Source organism: Lissotriton vulgaris, chromosome 4_1 (assembly GCF_964263255.1).
Source record: "Lissotriton vulgaris chromosome 4_1, aLisVul1.2, whole genome shotgun sequence".
Taxonomy (NCBI): Eukaryota; Metazoa; Chordata; class Amphibia; order Caudata; family Salamandridae; genus Lissotriton; species Lissotriton vulgaris.
In genome coordinates, this window is record NC_141691.1 from 607,499,623 (window position 1) to 607,519,812 (window position 20,190).

The following is a 20,190-nucleotide window of genomic DNA, read 5'->3' on the forward strand; positions in this document are numbered from 1 at the left end:
TTTTATTTCTTTTTACCTTGCAGGTTGGAGACATAACTAAACTTAATCTTTTTCCAACCAAAGGTGGTGTCTTGACTCTTTTGTAGTGTGATTGGTGGGTCGTCTGTGTGTACTGCGTGAGTGCTTCACATGTCCTCCAAGTTTGGCCTGCCCGCTTGATGCCATGCTACCCCCTTTGAGACTTGGGCAACCCCCATTTCCAACACACCCACACACACACACTCACTCTCCCATACAAATACTTGGGCAACCAATCAATAACCCATATAGTTAATCATATAGCTACTGATCAACACTTGCAGCAGTTTACAGAACAACAGACATAATGATGCACAAATTAAGACAGTTTAGTCACTAACCCATGCACTCAGTGAGACACATTTAATCACTCTCTCATACAGTCAGTCATGCACCTACTAAATCCTTCATCCAGACACTTATACATCCACTCATTCTTCAATATGTTAGACTTATTTTTACTTTACAGAAACATACAGTCACTGGATATTGTCATCAGTGATGTCATCAGTGATGTCATTTGAGATGTCATCAGTGATGTCACTGACCATGTCATGAATGATGTAATATGTGACATCATCAGCAGTGGTTTGCGGGTGCGCGATATATAGTTAGTGCAACTAACTATATATGCATATTTCAATGGTTTTGTGCGAGTAAATTAAGGTTTTTTAAATGCTAATCCCTAACTATATATGGTCTATAACCTATGGTTTTTTCAGTGAATATATATATATATATATATATATATATATATATATATATATATATATATATATATATATATATATATATATGTATATTTCTCTTTGAAATAGTATTCCAGCCTCATTCATAGCCTAAGATAGTGAATGCTCATTGGTTTAATAAAGATAACTATGGTATTGTTGGTTCAGAATATAACATCTGTGCTTGTTTCCGATGATAGGAATAAAATATGGCATTGAAGAAAAAAGAAATACAGCTTCAGGTCTGTATGAACCTTAACAACGTATAATATAGCTATGACTAGAACCATAAAAAATTGTGAATTTTCAAAAATATGTGTTTTTATTTTCAGACTGTTATAAGTACCGATGAAGAGTGGAATAACATGTTGCAGTCTGAGGGTGTTACTGGTATGGAGTATTCATATTTTCTCCCATATAACTGAGCCTTATGCTTACATGTAGTTTTTTGTGAGTTTAAATCTCTTTATTTGTAGATTACAGCATTATAACACAATAAACAACTCTTGGGGGAAGCGCACGCTGCCCCATAATACACAAGGCTGGAGTTTTTCAGACAGTGCATAAGTTATAGCCGGGTAGCACCCAACTCCCCAACTCAACACCTATCGACTATCACAGACACAACAACATCATTAGCGCCCTTACTCAAAAGAATCAGGCAAAGGCACTGTTTGCCGATGGGGACGGGCTACAGGCGTCCCATGACATCAAAAAAAAAATCATAATGTGTAGAATCACAGAACATCAGTAATATCAGAAGTCAACCAAAATGGTGTAAATATTTCTCCCCTTGTCATCATTCTTCTCTTGTGTTTTTCAGGGTATACAATTGCCACGTGGTTCAATCAGTACCCCCACCGCCCAAGGGGTGGAGCCCGCCCAGGGCATCCACTTCCACCGTAGCCCATTCCACCTGCTCCTGCAGTCATTGCCTCACCCCGGGTGCTAAGCTGGCATTCCATGACATCGCTATCTGTCTCATAAAGAGCACAAGGACCAGCGCAACAAACCTGCTGGCGTGCCTATTACCCTGGGCCTTAATCCAAATAGACAGTATTCAGGGTTGAGAGGCTCCACTTACTACACTAGCTCAGAGGGTGTCTCCATCACTTCCCCCATGCCTCCCAGAGGACATAGCAAGCCCAAACCATGTGGTAAAAGCCAGTGGGTTGCGTGAGACAACAAAAGCGCTCCATCGGAGTGCCTGAGAATATCTAATGGATGCCCTGCAGTGTAAGGTAGGTCTGTTGCAAGTAGTCACCCGCCAGGCAAACCTGAAAACAACCCTTTAATACCCCTGAAGAAAGGCTCTTGTACAATCAGAGGCAATGCAGAGAACAGGCACAACAAGCACGATAAAATCAGCATTTGTGCAATTGCTACTCGGCCCTTGAAATATGAGGTAGTGAGAGCCAGAAGGGAAGGGAGCCACAAGTGGACGCAACAGCTCAGCCCGGATTTCCAGTCATCAAGCCCTCATTGAAATGATAGATTTCACCCTCAGGTATTCAAGAAAATCAAAATGCCACTCCAGTGGTGTGGGCATCACTTTTTTGTGTTTATTTTCCTCCACCTGTAGTAGGAGGAACTAACAGGATTTGGCACAATGCATGCGCCAGCCTGGCAAGTCCCAAATCTGTCCAGCATCGACTTGAGTGATCTCAAGGAAATGCCGGCATCCTAAAGTAAATCAGAAAGTTGTCTGCGTACATCAGCACAATGTGCTAGTCATCTGATCCCCGTACTCCCCACATCTCAGCCTAAATGCAGAGCCAAGCTGCCAAAAGCTCCATGGCAGATGCGAAAATGAGCATTGATAGCAGACACCCTGGTCTAGTGCTCGACGTATGTTCATACGTTCTGATTTAAACGTGCTTGTTTTAACACGTGTTGTTGGATTGCAGTACAGGGTTTGCACTCATCGCAAAAAGCCTGAACCAATCCCCAAGGGCTGCAACACATTAAACAGATAACATTAGCAAAGTGTGTCAAAAGCATTCTCTATATCTAAGGACACCGCTAACCTATACACAGGATCCCCCTCGTGTGACCTCTTCAGGTTGAGCAGCCGGTGGATGTTAATAAAGGTGTTACATTCTGGAATAAACACGTCTGGTCAGGGTGGACCAGCTTGACCGCTACTGGCAGCAACCTGTTTGCCAAGAGCTTTCCCAATATCTTATCATTGAGGTTAATAGCGAAAGTGGGTGATGTGAACGCAGATCCTGCGGATGTCTCACAAGCTTAGAAAATACCGCAATCAAGGCCTCCCTGAGGGCGAATGGAAGCATTCTCACTTCCGTTGCCTCCTCACACAATTTCCGTAGATATGAAGTTAGTGTCATGCTGAACGACATGTAACAGTCTATCTAGAAGCACTCCTTCCCCGGTGTTTTATCGAGTGCCTTCTCTAAGATGTCCTCCCTTTCCTCCGCCAGTAGGGGCTGCTCCAGCTCAGCGTGTGTGAGCTGGTATCGAGACAGAAGGGGGATCTCCAGCAAGAAGTCCTATATCCGATCCATGGTAGCCGTGCCCTTTGCTGTGTACAGGGTGCTGTAGTACGTCCTGAATTAAATGTTTACGTCAGCTTGGGAACGGCTCACGCCCGCAGTGCAAATAGTCCCTATTGCGTAACGTGGTGTCTCCCCTTGACATAGCCTTGCTTTCGTCTTTGCCGCCCAGTTCCACTCACCCTGCAAGCTGGCAATGTGTTCCTTATAGTCAGGCCATGACCGCCTGATGTTTCTGTCAAAGCTCCCAGAATAGCTGCTCTCAATCTACACATAGTAGGGTCTCCCTCTCAAAGTCTTGCAGCTCCCTCTCTGTGTCCAACAATTCCCTTCACCAGGGCCCTCTCACCCCGATGTCCTAGCAATACCCCGGCACCAAATGACCATTTTATGAGCCTCCCATTCTGATGCACAAGACGCAGCGGATGCCGTGTTCTGTTCAAAATATTGTGTAAGACTCGATGATATAGTGTCTCGAAATGTGTGTGTGTGTGGGGGGGGCGGTCCAAGAGGGCCTCAAAATCCAGCTGCCAATTGGGGATCAATACCCACTCTCAGCCCCAGTGCACTGTCAACAGTAATGGGCAATGACCGGAGACCGTGCGCACCAAGTAGTCAGTGGTCACTGTGCACCACATATCGCTTCACTGCAAAGGAAAAGGTCTAGTCATGTGTATAAGTTTTACACCAGGGAGTAAAATGCATATTCCGTGGCGCTGGATGTTGCAGCCTCCACACATCATGCAACCACATGTCATCCATCCCCCTCCAAAAGTGGTGCAACACCTGGCGCCATGCCATCCCTTCCACAGGAAGAGCAGAGCAATCCAGTCCCACATCTGGAACACAATTGTAACCCCCTGCCCACCACACACTACCTGGGAATGCAGCAACACAGTTGGGGATAATCTAGTCAGGAATCAGTTTGCTGTACATTGGGGGCACAGAGCACCACTAGAGAAAAGCAGTCCCCATCCAGCAGCCTCCCCAGTACCACGTAGCGATCCTCATGGTCTATTCCCTGGGCATGCAACGTAAAGGGGATCCCAGGGGCAATCCAGATCATCACCCCCATGAAAAAGGTGATTTAGCAGGGCCGTAAGCATTCTCCCTCCAGCGCACCTGCACTTGTGGCAGCACCTCAGTCCCCAAGTGTGTTTCCTTTGAAAGCGCAAGTTGGATGCAATCATGTGCAAGGTAAGAGTGTACAGCTTACCTTTTTCTGGGTGTGGCCATTCCTCTGACATTCCAGGTCACAAGAAGATAAGATGGGGTCAGTACCTTAGCAGCCTCACCTATCTTGTTGAAGTATAGGTGTCCAACTGATCCCCCTACCCACCCCGCCCAACTACCCCATGAACCTTCATGCGCCCTGTGAAACACAATATGCATTACTCCACATCTGGTGGACTCCATCTTGTAAACATTCCCTTTAAAACAAACTCCCACCCCCATCTCAAAGCTGGATGCCTACAGCATAAACTACCTGCAACAAAGAAACAGTAATCCAACAGGCATACATCCCTTAATATTATTTGTCAAAATGTTTTTATTGAAATTTTGCAAGGGTAACAACGCCTTATAAGACACCAATCTATATGTTAGGTCAACTATATCCACAAGTTCCTGGGAGTTCCAGTATTCTCAATACAGAAAGCCTGGCATAGATTGGCGTGAATATACAGGGATTTGAACTCATTACAATTCATCACCTTTCCAATCATATATTGATTGCCCAGTACCCTTAAAAGGAAAAAACAAAAAACATAATCATAAGAAGTTATCCAAGTGGATAAAACCATTGTACCAGAACCTGCATGTCCGTAAGCTGCAGATGGAGAATGCCTTACACGTGTAGGGGGGAGAGGTTGGGGCACAAGACGCCTTCGCACAAGGAGACTCACATCCACAGAGTTCCTTGTTGTATTTCAGGTAGGAGTAGGTGAACACGGTCTGGCTAAATCTAGAAAAGGTGGCGTTCTCTCATTCGGGGCTGGCAGGTGAACAGTCGAAGCCCCTCCGATAGATGTTTTACTAAGGGGTTCCATATATACTCAGAGCTCTTCCGTGTATCGTCTAAAATATCTGTCATGCGGATATCTGTCATAAGCTTCAAAGCTAGGGCCTGTCACAGCTAACATACCATTGAGAGAGAATAGGAGGCCCCAGCCTCTTCCAGGCTGCGGCCAGGGCCATCTTGGCTGCCCCCAGACAGAGTCACAGAATGGAGCGATCACCCATTGTTTGAAGTATCAAAGCAGGGTCTCGTAAGTCTAGCAGGATTTGTTCTGGGCTCTGAAATATTGGATAGTCGAAGATCTCCCTAACTGCGAAAGAATCTACTTCCAAAAAGGTTGGATGGAGAGGCAATCCCACCAGGTATGGCAAAAACGTCCCATATCCCACAGCCTCGCCAACACCAATTAATGGCAGCAGGGAATATTGTATGTAGTTTCTCGGTATATGGGAACTAATTGTATAAAATCGCACAATGCGCTTCCCTCAGGCCCATTGAGTGAGTATACCTAGTGATATCTCTATAAAGTGTTGCCCATTGTTTCTCTTACATGGTGATATCCAGTGTGGATCCCCAAAAGGACACAATATCGGGGGCAGGCAGGGGCCAGACAGAGCGCAACAGGGAGTACAAAAAAGACTATACAACCTCTGGATGCTCCACCACTTCGAAAAAATTGCTTGACAGGGAAGAGGTCCCTGGTAACCACTAGTCTAATCTGTGGCTGCATCACCCAGTGTTTCAGTTGAATGTAATGAAATCTCTCGGATAGCAGGAAATTGAAATTACAACAGCAACTTTCATTTTCTTTTTAACAGTTCTTTATTGAATTTTTTTTTACATTAATGATGATCGGAACGCCCCCGCCGCCCCCCACCCCACCCCCATACAGGAAATCTGAAATCCATACTAATATAATAAAGAGAGAGTCCAAACCTTTGAGGCGGGTGATCTCAGGAACCACAGCACCAATCACAACACCCAATACAGCGTTGGAAAGGGCAGTTGCAGCAGAAGGACATAGGCTATGCAGACGCCCACCATATACATTTAAAAGGTAAAAGAACCGTGCCAGCAAAGTAGTCCCTTGTGGGCGTGTCTGCGTTGTTCTGTGGGCGTGTGCTGGTGGCGTGACAAACTCTGGGGGCGTGTGGTACCTTCCGCCCTTCATGCCATGTCTCATATTGTGTGCTAATCCCACCCTGCTCCCTTTAAATACCGCTGCACCCCATAATCATAACCCACCCTTGCTCCTTAAAATACCAAAACACCCGTAAACACTAACTCATTTTAACCCTATAAATATACCCTGTACCCCAAAACCCAAACCCATCCCTAAAGCCTAAAAATACCCCTGTAACCCAAAACCCAAATCTAGCCCTGAACCCTATAAATACCACTGTACCTCAAAACCCAAACCTACCCCTGAACCCTAAAAATACCCCTGTACCCCAAACCGAGCCCTGAACCCTAAAAATACCACTATACCCCAAAACCCAAACCTACCCCTGAACCCTAAAATACCCCTGTACCCCAAAATCCAAACCTACCCCTGAACTCTTAAAATACCCCTGTGCCCCAAAACCCAAATCTACCCCTGGACCCTAAAAATACTCCTGTACCCCAAAACCCAAACCTAGCCCTGAACCCTAAAAATAACCCTGTACCCCAAAACCAATACCTACCCCTGAACCCTAAAATACCCCTTTACCCCAAAACCCAAACCTAGCCCTAAACCCTAAAAATACCCCAGTACCCCAAAACCCAAACCTAGCCCTGAACCCTTAAAATACTTCTGTATCTCAAAACCCAAACCTACCCCTGAACCCTAAAAATACACCTATACCCCAAAACTCAAACCTAGCCCTGAACCCTAAGAATACCCCTGTACCCCAAAACCCATACCTATCCCTAAACCCTAAAACTTCCCCTGTACCCCATAACCCAAAACTATATCTGAACCCTTAAAATACCCAAACACGCCAAAACATATACCTCAGTACCCCAAAACATATACCCCTATACCCATACTTACCTTATCCAAACATTTAAAAAAACATGCTTTTACCATTCATGCATTTACAACGAATTTCGTTGTAAATGTATGCGTGGTAAAAGCATATAAAATGTAATGCCATGCGTTATAATGGCATTGCGAAGTCATGGTACTTTCGTAATGAAAGTATGCGGAGTGATGGTATGCGGAAATACAGTTGCGGAATAATGGGTGTTTACCCTCCCCTGGTAAGTACATTGGTGGCACGGCGGCCCACATCTCCAGCAACATACTCATATTTTTTCACCACCCATTTGAAAAATGCACAGGTCTCTCTCGTTGATGGCCAGCACCGACATACACTTTTAGACACATCTCCCGCCACAAGTTCTAGAATTGCGAACTTTAGAGCTGGGGAGCTACGTTCAAATCTCTGCATCAGCTCAACATCCTGTGATTCCAGGGAAATCGCGTTGTCTCCCCGTGCCTACCACAAATGAATGTGTTCTTCTGTAATGTAAATTGTGCTCATGCCATGTTGTCGAGTTTGCGCGAGATATTGCGAGGAAAAATAAAGTAGGGAAACTCGAGTTCACACACTACTGAATGCGCACTCTTAAGTGCATCAGCAGTGCACTGTGAATCGGAGCATTTCACAGGCCTGTCACAGATAAGAAATGCTATCAAAACGAAATCCTACAAAACAATATACTACTGGCCGGCAGCAATTCATACCCGGACAACCTCGGGACGGGCTGCTAGTGAGATATATATATATATACATTCGATGTGGTAATCAAAAGGAAATACGGTTTCGAGAAGACAATAAAATTTCTGTTAGAGTAATTAAAGACATTACTAATCGGGGAATTCTATCCAGTGTGCCAGAGGGTACCATATTTCTAGTCCTTTCTTTTTCTTATTCATACCCTTCTGACTGTAAATAGCTATTTCCAGGCTATATGTTGCTAGCAATCGTGCCCTCCATTGCTGAAATGTTGGAGGATGTGGGTCTAGCCAGACCGATGCCAGACAGATTCTAAGTACTGCCATTGAGACAAACAGAAGTCCCTTCATTTTATCGGGTCGAGTATCCATGTCTGCCCCCAATATTATTTCCGCTGTTGAAATCTCTATTCTTGTCTCAAAGATTCCTGAAAGAAAAGCTGAGATTTCTCGTCTGATGGTACTGAGTGTCTGACAGCAACTTTCAAAGGTCAGAACATCATGCCCATGGAACAGGTCAGAGATGGTTAAGCAGCACCCACCCTGCCATCTGCCAAGCTAGCCAGCAGAGAGTGCAGGAGGACAAAAAGGATTGTGTTGGATGGGTGTATGCAGGGCTGGGAATGTTGTTAGGTCATGGGATTTTAGGACCGTAGCCCAGACTTTAAGTGTAGTGGCTGTCGGAGTACTTAGGTAAGCATTTCTTGGGTGGTCTGGTCTGGGTTTCCATAGAAGGTCCTATATCGTGCAGTCCACCACACCTCTGTACATATGGAGACAAAGCTTATCTGAAGCCCTGAGGGACCACTCAGAACAACTCTGTAAGTTGGGCTGCTCCTTAGTAAACCTGGAAGTGTGGTATGGCGAGGCCCCAGGCGCATCTCAAGCGTGTTAAAAGACTGTAAGAGAGTCTACCTCTATGTCCCTGCCAGATGAACTGCGTGATCACTGTGCGCAGTTCAGAGAAAAATTCCATAATTACTTCTATGGGAAGACCATTGAACAGGTACAAGACGCAGAGAAGTACTTTCATTTTAATCACAATAATACAGCACATCCAGATAAGGTAGACCATTGCCCACAGTTTGAGATCTAGCTTAAGTTCTCATAGCAGAGGAAGAAAGTTTCCTTTGTATAAGTTTGCCTGATATGGCTTAATAATAATACCTAGGTTAGTTATTTCCTTTTTGGCCTGTTGGAATGGTTAGGTCTGCATTATTTCATCTAGTTCATTCAGTAGGGTAGACAGGTTAAGAAGAAAGGATGTCAAAAGACTGACCTTTAACTCTGCCAAAAGTTCAAAGTTATGGAGCTCTAATTGTAAAGCCAGATGAGAGGTGTGTGGGGTGCGTTGGGAGGTTATGGGTCAAAGCTCAGCCAATAAAGATATTTTGTGTTCCTCTGGCCCAATATGGAATCCTGGGATGGCCAAAGGTTCTACACAAAGGGCAAAAAGCACAGGGGATAGGGGACATGCCTGCCTAGTCCCCCTTGACAAGTTGAAGGGATTAGAGATCAGGCCATTGACTAGCACCCAGGATCTGGGTCTCTCGTAATTAGCCTGTACCATTTTCAGAAAGTGGTCCCCAAACCCAAACAAGCACAGCATATGCATTAAAAAGGACCAGTCTTCGCAGTCAAAATCCTTCTCGGCATCAAGTGACAACATGACCAATGGGATTTGTTTCTTACGCACCTTTTCCATGAAGTGGATAACCCTGTGTAAATTGTCATGGGTCTGGAGAACCTTGATGAGCCCCAATTGGTCAGGGTGGATCAGGTCAGGTAATATCTCTTACAGTCTGTTGTCTAGAATCATAGAATACATTTTTGTGTGTAAGTTAAGTAGCACGATAGGAGTATACGAGGAGCACAGTTGGGAATTTTTCCCCAGTTTTGGAATGATCGTAATCAGTGCTTCACTCATTGAGGGAGACATTTGCTGGGAGGAGGCTGTAAAACTGAAGAAGTCCGTCAAGTACGGAACTCGGTCTATGCTAAAAGTTCTGAAGAACTGCACATTAAGACCATTGGGGACAGGACATTTCGGAGTTTTCAGAGAGTCTATTGCCTTTTGCAATTCTCTGTCAATGGGGCAATTAAGTGTTTCATTAGTGTAAGGAGGGACCCACGGTATGTCCACTGACTCCAAGTATTGAAGCTGTGCACTTGTATCTAGTAAGTGAGTGGAATACAGTTTACTATAGTAATTCCTTCTCCTCCTCACTGTGATGACTGTCTCCTGTATTGACCTTGATCTGCCCAACATACTCTTTCTCTTGTTTAGCCTGTAGTTATTTCGCCAGCAGGGAGCTAGGTTTATTATCGCGCTCACAGCTGAATGCTTTGAGGTGAAGAAGGGTCTTCTCTGCCCTGTTAGTATAGATTGCGTGCAGTTTCCCCTTTAATGTCACTACGTTCCTCTGTAGGAGAAGAAAGGGAGGAAATTTATGTGACATCTTGGCACATGAGAGCTCCTCCTCCAACTCTTACCTCTCCTTTGCCAATGTAGCGTAGTAGCAGGCAAGATAGATTTGCCGTGTGTGACCAGTTTGAATGCATCCCATGTAGTCAGTTATCAGTTCTTCTTGGGATTGTTCATCTGAAAAAAATCCTGTATTGTTTTTCCGAGTTCATCTCTCAAAAGCCAGTCACGGCTGAGAATGTTGGGAAAATACTTTCTACGATAGTCACGCTGTTGCGGGGGCCAATTGAAAATCGTTTCTATGGGAGAATGGTCTGATATTACAATTGGGTGCAGCTTTGCCATTAGGAGGATGTGGCATAATGGTTGGCTAAGGAAAGTTTTATCTATTCTGGAGTATGTCCTGTGGGAATGGGAGAAAAGGTATAGTCATGTGTAGTAGGGTTCAAGGCCCTCCATATACCAAGCAGCCCTGAGAAGTAGGGTGCTAATTTAGCATTTCTCGTAAAGATCCCAGTGAGTGACCTGTGAGGGTAGGTCATGTCTAGTGAGGGTTCCCAAATCCGATTAAACTCCCCAATTACTATTATGCCTCCTGTAGCAATCCCATCCAAAACAGAAAGAAATGAGAGGATACACTTGGATTGTCCAGCAATGGGCCTTATATCGTAGCCACCGGGCATGCCCAGCCTCTTAGGGAAACATTTACCATCAGGAACCTTTCCTCTATATTGGCCTTGGTGACTTGTACCTGGAAGTGGGCAGAGGAGCAAAGCAGTGAGGCTACTCAGTTATGTTTGGTTGTGGTGGAAAATTAATAAATAAAGGGGGTATAGTTTGAGTTTAAGCAGGGATCATCAACCTTCCTTAGATGCGTCTCCTGCAATGCAACCAGGTCAAAATGAGGATCTCCAAGTTATTTCCAAGTGCATTTTTTATTATTAGAGGAGTTTAAGCCCTGAATGTTACAAGTCAAGGAGGCGAAAGCCATAAATGAAAATTCGTTGGACTCATTTCTCTCAAGACCCCTCCCTACTTGAAGTGGCACTCTACTGACGCCAACTCTGCTTCCCTTACACCCGCCTCCAATCGACGTCCCGCCTTGCCCCACCAGATCTGACCCTCCAGCATGCAAACCATGGAAACAGCACCAAAACAATAAGAACTAAACATAATGATAGTAAAAGATTAAAGTTTTTTCAAAAGTGTGGTGATTGTAGATTAAGTATAGCCTCCGCTGCTAGAGGGAAAAAGGTCTGATGGTAGACAGCGGATAGAGCTGACCTGCCCCTCAACTTGTCAACAACATCATCTATATACTCTCAGTTGCAGTCTATGAATCAGCAGAAGCAAAGAGGGGAGTTCTACGGCACTGGCCAGTGGATGAGCCCATAGTAAGTGTCTCAGTTTCCAGTGATAAAGGTCTCTCATCCCATAAGAGGGAGGGGTTTTCTTCCATATCATCATTTTGAGGATTTGCTCATCTTCTTCTGTGTATGCCAGGTCCGATGTAGATGCTGTTCCCGGGGCATCTTCCCCTCCTCAAGAGGTCACTAAGTCTGGCTTGACAATGCTGGGATCTCGAGGCTGAGAAGACTAGCCACTTCAGTCAAATCAGTAAAGTGGCATGGCTTATTATCATACTCAAAGGCTATACCAAAGCAATAGTTCCACGTGTATCTGATCTATTGAGATTTCAGGGCTGATGTGAGGGGGTGAAACCGCAGACAACGGGTAAGTCTGGCCTGTGCCACATCCTGAGCGTGTGGCATCCTGGAATTCAATAGTGTCACTTGTCCTGGCTTTCTGAAGGACCAGTTCTGTGTGTCTTGAAAGAGTTCTATTTTGCCACAATATCTCTGGGTACCTGCCCCCCACTGAAAGCCAAAGATCCACTCTGTGAACAAGTTCCAGTTGGACCTCTGTGGGGTAATTTCCCAGCAGATTCGAGAAAATGCCCACCATGAAGACCTCCAGGTCTGGACCCTTACTGTCCTCCTACAAGCCACACAGTATGATATTATTTAGATGAGCATGATCTCCAAATCTTCACATTTAAGGAGGGTAGAGTGCAACTGTGCCTTCAAAATGGTCGTTTCTTCTTTCACCCACTCCAGTCACTGCTCAAAATCTTGAATTTTTGCTTGCAGGGCACCCACTGAGGCCACATCAGACTGGAGGGAGGCCATGCGGGAGTTAATCTCTTTTTTGAAACATGCAAAATAGGCATTGAGATCCATTTTGATGTCTTCACCTAACTCTTTCTTAAATTATTGTAGCAACACAGAAGATCGTCTCTAGTCAGCGGATATTGTCCTTCACTCCCCTATTCTGGGCTCTGTCGGAGTGAAGTAGTTCAAAACTCTGTTCGCCTAAACCTTACTCAGTGGCATAGGCACTTGGGGCCAGTGCAATGCAACACCACTAGTGGTATATCACTGTTCCCCAGGCAACAAGTTCTCACAGCAGGCACAAAGTGATCATCTGAGTAACTCTTCTCAGGGCGCTCACCTCAGACTCCTTCCACCGGCCCGGGTCAATTATTTCAATAGAACAATCTTTCCTTCATGCCTGCAAAAGGGATGGATATTGTGTTGGTGGCTGAGAGAGTTCCCAATGTTGTAAGAATTGGTCCAGGACATTCTCCTACATTCAGGCAAGATCTATGGAGCCCTACAGAAGTGCAAAGAACTCACTGAGCACCAGGAGCAATCTTCAACAAGCTTCTCCACGTAGCCCTTTAGCCACCAATCGAACCAGAGCTTATATTCCGAAGTGAGGCAGCCATCTTAAGGTCAGGAATTAGTTCACCAAGAGTTATGCACAGTGCTGGGAATGTATCTTCTGCTAGAGGGGAAACAAGCTGAACCCCAAATCACATATTGGGGAAGGAGCATGCGACGCCCACAAGCCAATGTGCACCACATAGAGCCAAGTGTACCCCACTGGGACGCCGCTATCCACACGGCAGACCACCACCCATCCCCAGCTGCTGAGCCAATCAGGGCCACCGGCATTGCTCAGTGATCTTTGAATTGGGAGTGAGTCTCTGTGGGCCTTCTGTGGGCCTTCAGCAGCCACTTATGGCCTCAGACTCCAAAGCAGCTCCAGGCAGTGCTTGCGGAGTACAGCTGCCTTATGTCTAGGCTGCGGTGGCCATTTTCTTTTTACTCTGGCCATTCTGGTCTTTCCACTGCTCCGCTGGGTCTCCGCTTCTCCCCCTGGATAAAACAGCAGCCGAAGGGCTTGCCATGGAATCCACTCTCACTCTGATCTACAATCCGTTCGATTCTGACAGTAAGTGCAAGCAGAATAGCTCAGGATTGCGGTGACGAGCGAGGAGCCTATGTGGTACCTGTGCACCTGGCTGTGTTGGTTGGCCACAGACCCCCTAACATTATGAACATGTCCAAGTCAGAAACAAGTGGAAACGTGCAGTGGCTCTGTCACAGTACACTCCATTCTGCCCCTTCCTCAAGTGTGTTAACCGTGCCCTCGACATTTGGCTCTGCTGGTAGAGCACTGGCCTAATAGCATGGGCATCCCCCTTATCTGCTCCACCTACGTGCAGTGTTATATCAGTGTTTCTCAGGAAATGTAATCCGCCAAACCGGGAATTAAGGCCACCTCCGCCAACACCCCAGCCAGTAGAACCAGACTCAACCGCGGACTCCCGCTCACACCGCAGGACAGCAAAGGAGTTCTGACTATGAAAGGATACATCCATCCACCTCTGCTCTAATGTGGGCTGCCTGCTCGCTCATTGGGCAAAGTCTGGATCGGCGGTTGCATCATTCCTTCGCCCCCTGCACCTCCTAACAGCTGACATGCAGAGCACTATCATGCAACTCAAGTCTACCCCTCTCAAGGATCCAAGCTCTCACTTCCTCAGGCTTCTGAAAGAAATGGGTCGCATCCCCACACTTGTGTCGGGAGGAGCAGTGTGTATGTAAGGCCCATCAGGCCTACTTGCTGCTTGACTCCCGATGTACAAGCTGCAGGGGCATTGGACCTTCGCCGTACAGCCTGGGTAGGCTGTTACTACCGCTGCCTCCCAAGCAGGACCCTTGCACCAAAAGGCCTGTAGCATTATGTCTCTGTCCTTGTAATTAGGTAAATGGGCAATCCCAGGCCGTGGGCTGTACCCAGTAGTGGGCTGTCCCAGGGTCCGATGAACCTTCTCAATGGAGAAGAATTTAGGAACACTCCTCACCGGAATCGTTGTTATCAAGCATTGTTCCACATAGGGCCCCTTAGCCATCTCCGGCAGCCCCAGCCCTACATCTGCCTCCTCTTACAGCTGCAAGCATTTAACATTGGCCTGTAGTAGCAGCGCTTGTGATTGGACCTCTTGCAGAGAGGGGCACATTGCAGTGCGAAAAGACTCTTTGTCATCCACCCGGGATAATTGCTACTGGTCCAACCACAGTAGCTACACCTTCAGCATACCTTAGTCTATTTTTACCTCCAAGGTGGTTTTAGTGTCTTGGATAGCCTGCAAAATGTTGAAAACTGCTCCAAATGCTGCCCCAACGTGGCCTCCCATTGAATCATGATCCCTGACCCTTGAGGGATCTTCGTCGAGACACCAGTCCAGGCACAGAGTCCAAGAACAGCAGCCTGCCACCCTTGGGTTTCACCATCTTGGGGTAAGAAACAAGGGGAAAGTCCCCCACCTCACCCCGCCAGGCCCATCCACCCTCAAAAAACCTCTCAATGGGGTAAGGTTTACTCACCAGGTACAGTTCAGGGCAAGGTTACGGGGTACAGGTCAAATATGCGCAAGCACCTCAGGCAGCTCTAGACTCATTAATCAGGGGGCATCTGTGGCCATGCGGATGGCCAGATGGCCTCCAAAAGTAGGTAGTTCAACAATATCCTGCAGGTAGGGACGAAACAGACAGTGCCAACCAAGTACAAGATGGGGGGAGCCAAACTGCAGCACGGGCAGAAACAGCTCCACCCAAAGGTCAAGCAAGAACCTGGTAATGGCCTCACCTTCATCTCCAGGTCCACCTGTGTACTCCAGTCCACTGCAGTGGCAGTGGGCTTGGGGCCTGTACCACTTGGCAATCGCTGGCTACTCCAGGAATCAGGGTGTCGGCTTCTTCCCCTCATTGATGCCATCCACAGGCCCTTCCACCTTGGGAGGAGTCGATCTCCACGGTGGCGCACATTCACAACTAGCTCCAGGTCAGATCGCAGGCATGGGGCATCCCATCGTCCTTGCCCCCTGGAGGCTCCAATTATGCAGTGAGGCCAGCTCACTCACCACATGCCATAGCCGTTCCCTCACAGCCTCATGCCATAATCACAGGCCCGCATTCAATGGGGCCCCAGATTACTCGGCCGGGGACGGACACTGCCCCCACAGCCACCTCTCTCCAGGCTCTCTGGCCAAATCCCTCCAAGCACATGTGGTCTATAGGGAAAGTCCGCATTCAGTGCTGCAATCACTGTATCCCAGGCCATGCCTCGCGTACAATCCTCATGCCACCTTGCTAAACCGCCGGCCTCTAATCACTGACTGGACAGGTGCCCCCTATTCAACCCCATGGGTGAGCCACAATATTTTGTGTGGGGACACTGAGCACCAGGGCTGGGTTTCAGCAGTATTTGGTTGGGCCCGGTGAAGAGCTCAACAAAACACCCCCACACAGGCTGCCATCTTAGACACGCCCTCATGCTTACATCTAGTTTTGAGAAAGTTCCTCAAATTGATTTTCAAATACATTGAATTTGGAGCTCAGTGAGTGCAGTCATTTTCAATTTCTGCTTCTCCATGCATTCCTTTTTTGAAATTCCTTTTTTATTACGTAAGTTTGCATCACATATTTATGTAAAACACTCTCAAGGCATTGAACATTATTATCATCATAAAGAACAAACCTCCTCTTTTGGAAATTGAGGAAGGTTTTCAGTAGTATATTGAACTTGGCATACAAATCTTCAAGTCTAAGCTACAAAAAGAGCTAATTTATTAGTGTTGATTCCAAAATGGAGAATGTCCTGGTACCTATTCTAGCTTTAAGGGAGAAGCTAGGGTAAATTTAACATCAGAGAACCTTGACTGTATGGAGTGGTTGGCCTTCTTTAATGTATATGCAGGTATTCATGTGCTAAGCATATACGTTTGATTTGTTAGTGCAACCCACAAAAATGTTTTTAGGATGTGCCAGCTTTGTTGCAGACTTGTGACTGTAGTGTATATTTCTCTTTTTTTGGGAGGATTCCACCTCTAAACCTAATTTCAGTTTAGTAACTTCTTCACGGGTTGTTTCTAAAGTTTTTGCTTGAAAGTACATAACGCCTTCTTCATTTTAAGTGAACCAGCAAAAGGTAAAAAATAGATCTCCAAATCCTTTCCCATCTGTGGCCTGAAGAAAATTCAAGAACATGATCACTTAGGGAAACGCTTGCTTTACTGTCTACACCCATGTCAAACTTCAAAGGACTATAAGATGTGTCAAACCTTCCTCACCAAACGTTCATACATAAAGAGAGAAAACTTTTATTTGCCCATAGCAAGGCTCCCCTTAAGGATGCATACTCTTCCAGGGATCTTTGTGTGAGGCTAATTACTTCCTGAGCATCCTACAAAATGCAGAAAATTAGAAGTATTCAACATTTTCTAACTGAATATTCTAAAGTCAGAGGTGCTTGCTGAAGCAAACCCTTCAGAGGATTTGGCTTCTTCCTGTCAACCTTCTTCTCAGTCACAAAATTCACTTTGCACACTAAACCTACCACCTTAGAGCATGCAGCAAATCTCCTACTAAAATTGTGATCAATGTCACTATTCTCAATCACCACTAAGCAAAAGATGGCAAAGACACCACTGATGCTCACCAGTAGTGACTCCTACGTAATTGTTGGGAGAGTTGAAGGCACTCTCTCCAACACTTTCATCTACTGCTGGCATGTTGGCCCTCATGCTGGGCATGCTCTGACCTCATCAGTGACTCTTTTTTCAGTAACAGCTGTGATCCCATCAACGCCTATTTCATCAATGGCCCCTTTGCTAACGTCACTAACAAAAGTAAACATGGAAGTCACGGTAACCCCAACAGTTTGAATGGCTTCTAAAGAAGTGACAAAGTTGATCTCTCTCTCAATGGTAACTCCTGAGTTTCCCATTCAGCCTTTGGGCGCAGAGGTGGAAAAAGAAGACAATCCTCCAATGTGGCCCAGAATACCTTCAGCCCTTCTACATACATGCAAAAGAAGAAAAGGAGCAAGAATAAAAAAGTAGAAGGAATATATGAAACTGAGGGATTCATGTTCATCACCAGGAAGGGGCCTACCATCATGACAAAAAGAAGCTGCAGCAGTGGAATAAAGAGTATTTAAGGCAGTTAAGCGTAGGCTGCAACTTCAAGAACCTCCTACGATATAGTTCCTGGCTGATCTTCTCATGGCATTTTAAGATTTAAAGTTTTCAGCTGCCACCTAACCCACCACCACAACCCACACCTTTGCAGCAGTATATCCGCAGGTTGCAATGGCAAGTAGGAGGAAGAAGACAAGTGGAAAGGGAAAAACAACACATGGAACAGCATGATTGTTTCATTTCAACTGAATGCCAGAAGACATCATCTCCAGCCACCCCTTCCTGGACCACAATGCCATAGTACTTCCACATGGCTTAAAACTTTTAAAGATCTCTCCACTGCCTTTGAGGAGGAGCTTAAAATGCTTTAATTACGCTCTGACAGCCAAAAAGAAACAATGCTTGATATACTATCCCAAGGAACAGCTAAGGCAGACAGTTAAAACCATTCCTGTCATAGATCTTATCTGGAAGGAAAGGCAATACCTGTGTGATTGGAGGCCACAATAAAACCTCCAGTCCCAGAGTCAACAACTATGAGGAACTAGATAATGCAAAATATTGTGTCATTAATCATCCAAAACTACATTCAACTTTTTCAACAGATGCCAAAAAGAGGATCCAGGAAGTATTTGATATATTTGGCAAGAAGGTGAACTCAGCATTGTCAACACAGCAAGCTAACACTCTATCCATACAAGGATGCTATAATCAACAATGTTGCATAATATTTCACCATATCTTGTTTTGATACCAGAAGATAAAGCAACTGAAGCTGAGATCATCCTTAGAGAGGGGGAGATAAAAACTGACTCAGGTCATTCATTCTGCTATGGATATCCCAAACAGAGGCTACAGACAATTGGTGGGAGTAGCCATCCGATAACAAATGTGCCAATGAAGTACCACCTTCGATCCAGAAGTCCAAAGCCAAATCATGGATATGCCACTTTACCACAAGGCCCTGTTTGGGAAACGTGCACAATGTCAGAGAGCACTAACTCTGTCCTCAACATCCAGCAGTAGAAAAGGAGAAAGGGGATTATGTCTAAAGAGAAAACCGAAAGACTGTTGTCGATCGCTCTGACTCATCACTTCTGCTGGGCACTGATATGTGCAAGACATAATAGGTTTCTAAAAGCAAATAATATATCCTTAGTAATTTTCCATAACACTCCCACATTTAACTGTAACAGTGAATGGATATTTCTTAACTATGCCTCTGTGTAACCAATTCATGTGGAGCTTGTTATTCTTGAAACTAAATATGTAAAAGTTGAGTAACATAAAAATATATTCACCAGCACTTCACGGTATATGTAGGTTTACTGTCTTTAGCTCCAGTACTATACACTCCTGTGGAAGATGAGTTATAGTTTTGGCCTAATTAATTAGCGAACATTAATATTCTATGATTCTAACTTAGAAAATGTTATACAAATTTTGGAACTCTGCTTACCTTACACTTTATCATATATACAGATCATGTACAGCATAGTTGTGACTTATGAAACATATTCCATCACAGGATAGCCTCATCAGTATCGTGATAATACTACAGTCTTTAGGTGAAATTGATCAATGTATTACCAATGCCCTTCAACCACTCAAGTGGTAGCAACTGTTCTTTTGCAAAGAAATCCTAGATCAGCCGACAAGGGTCTTGGCAACAGTAACATTGTGTCAGGATCGCCTAGCAAGGAAGAAGTGAACTATGAGGGAAATTATACATAGAAAGACAAAATGGCTGCCACATATTCAAACTACTTGGGGTTCATGGCTGCTGGGAAATTTAGTTTGTTGTCGGGGTACAGTCATGTAGTCCATTCTACACACACATGAAGTCGCACTCCACATGGTTCTGACACTCTGCAGGGATCACAAGCCTTTCATTCCCAGAGATGGAATCAGAGTATCGCTACCCCATGCTCACTGAGACTTAAGCGGTAAGCTGCACCACCTGGCTTGCTTTCTGATAGACAAGACTGTCCAAGTTATAACGTCAGACACTAAAATGGCACTCCTTAGGGAAGAGGTCTTCAAACTTTTTTACGCTGAGCCCCCATAAGCAAAATGTTTTGAGGTCGGGCCCACCTCCAAAACTTTATGGAAAGGATTGGGGGAGCAGGAGGGACATGGCTGCGTGCAGGGAGTGGGGCTTATGAGATGATTTCAGGAATACTTTTTCTATAGCTTATGAACCGCACCAAATTTGAGACTTATAAAACAGCAAATGCATCAAACAAAAACAGATATCCTAAGCAAACTGCTTCCCATAATTGGGGTGTTGCGAGCCCATCACACTGTTTGACCCCAATGCAACTATACCTGCTGCACTAATGATAACTGCAGTCATGAGTAGCAGGCTATCTCCTCTGCCTCTTTTACTTCTTCCCCACTATGATGGATCATCACCTCTGTCCTAATACTTGAAAGG

At 45.4% G+C, this 20,190-nt stretch overlaps 1 protein-coding gene across 1 annotated transcript in view; it reads left to right on the forward strand.

The window, feature by feature from the left end:
- The first annotated feature begins 944 nt into the window (after positions 1-944).
- NME8 (NME/NM23 family member 8) overlaps positions 945-20,190 on the forward strand; it is an 843,103-nt gene continuing 823,857 nt past the window's right edge. The window contains exons 1-2 of the mRNA XM_086967295.1: positions 945-988; positions 1,079-1,136. Coding sequence (XP_086823421.1) covers positions 956-988; positions 1,079-1,136 — 91 coding nt within the window. The 5' untranslated portion in view covers positions 945-955. The remainder of the gene's footprint in view (positions 989-1,078; positions 1,137-20,190) is intronic.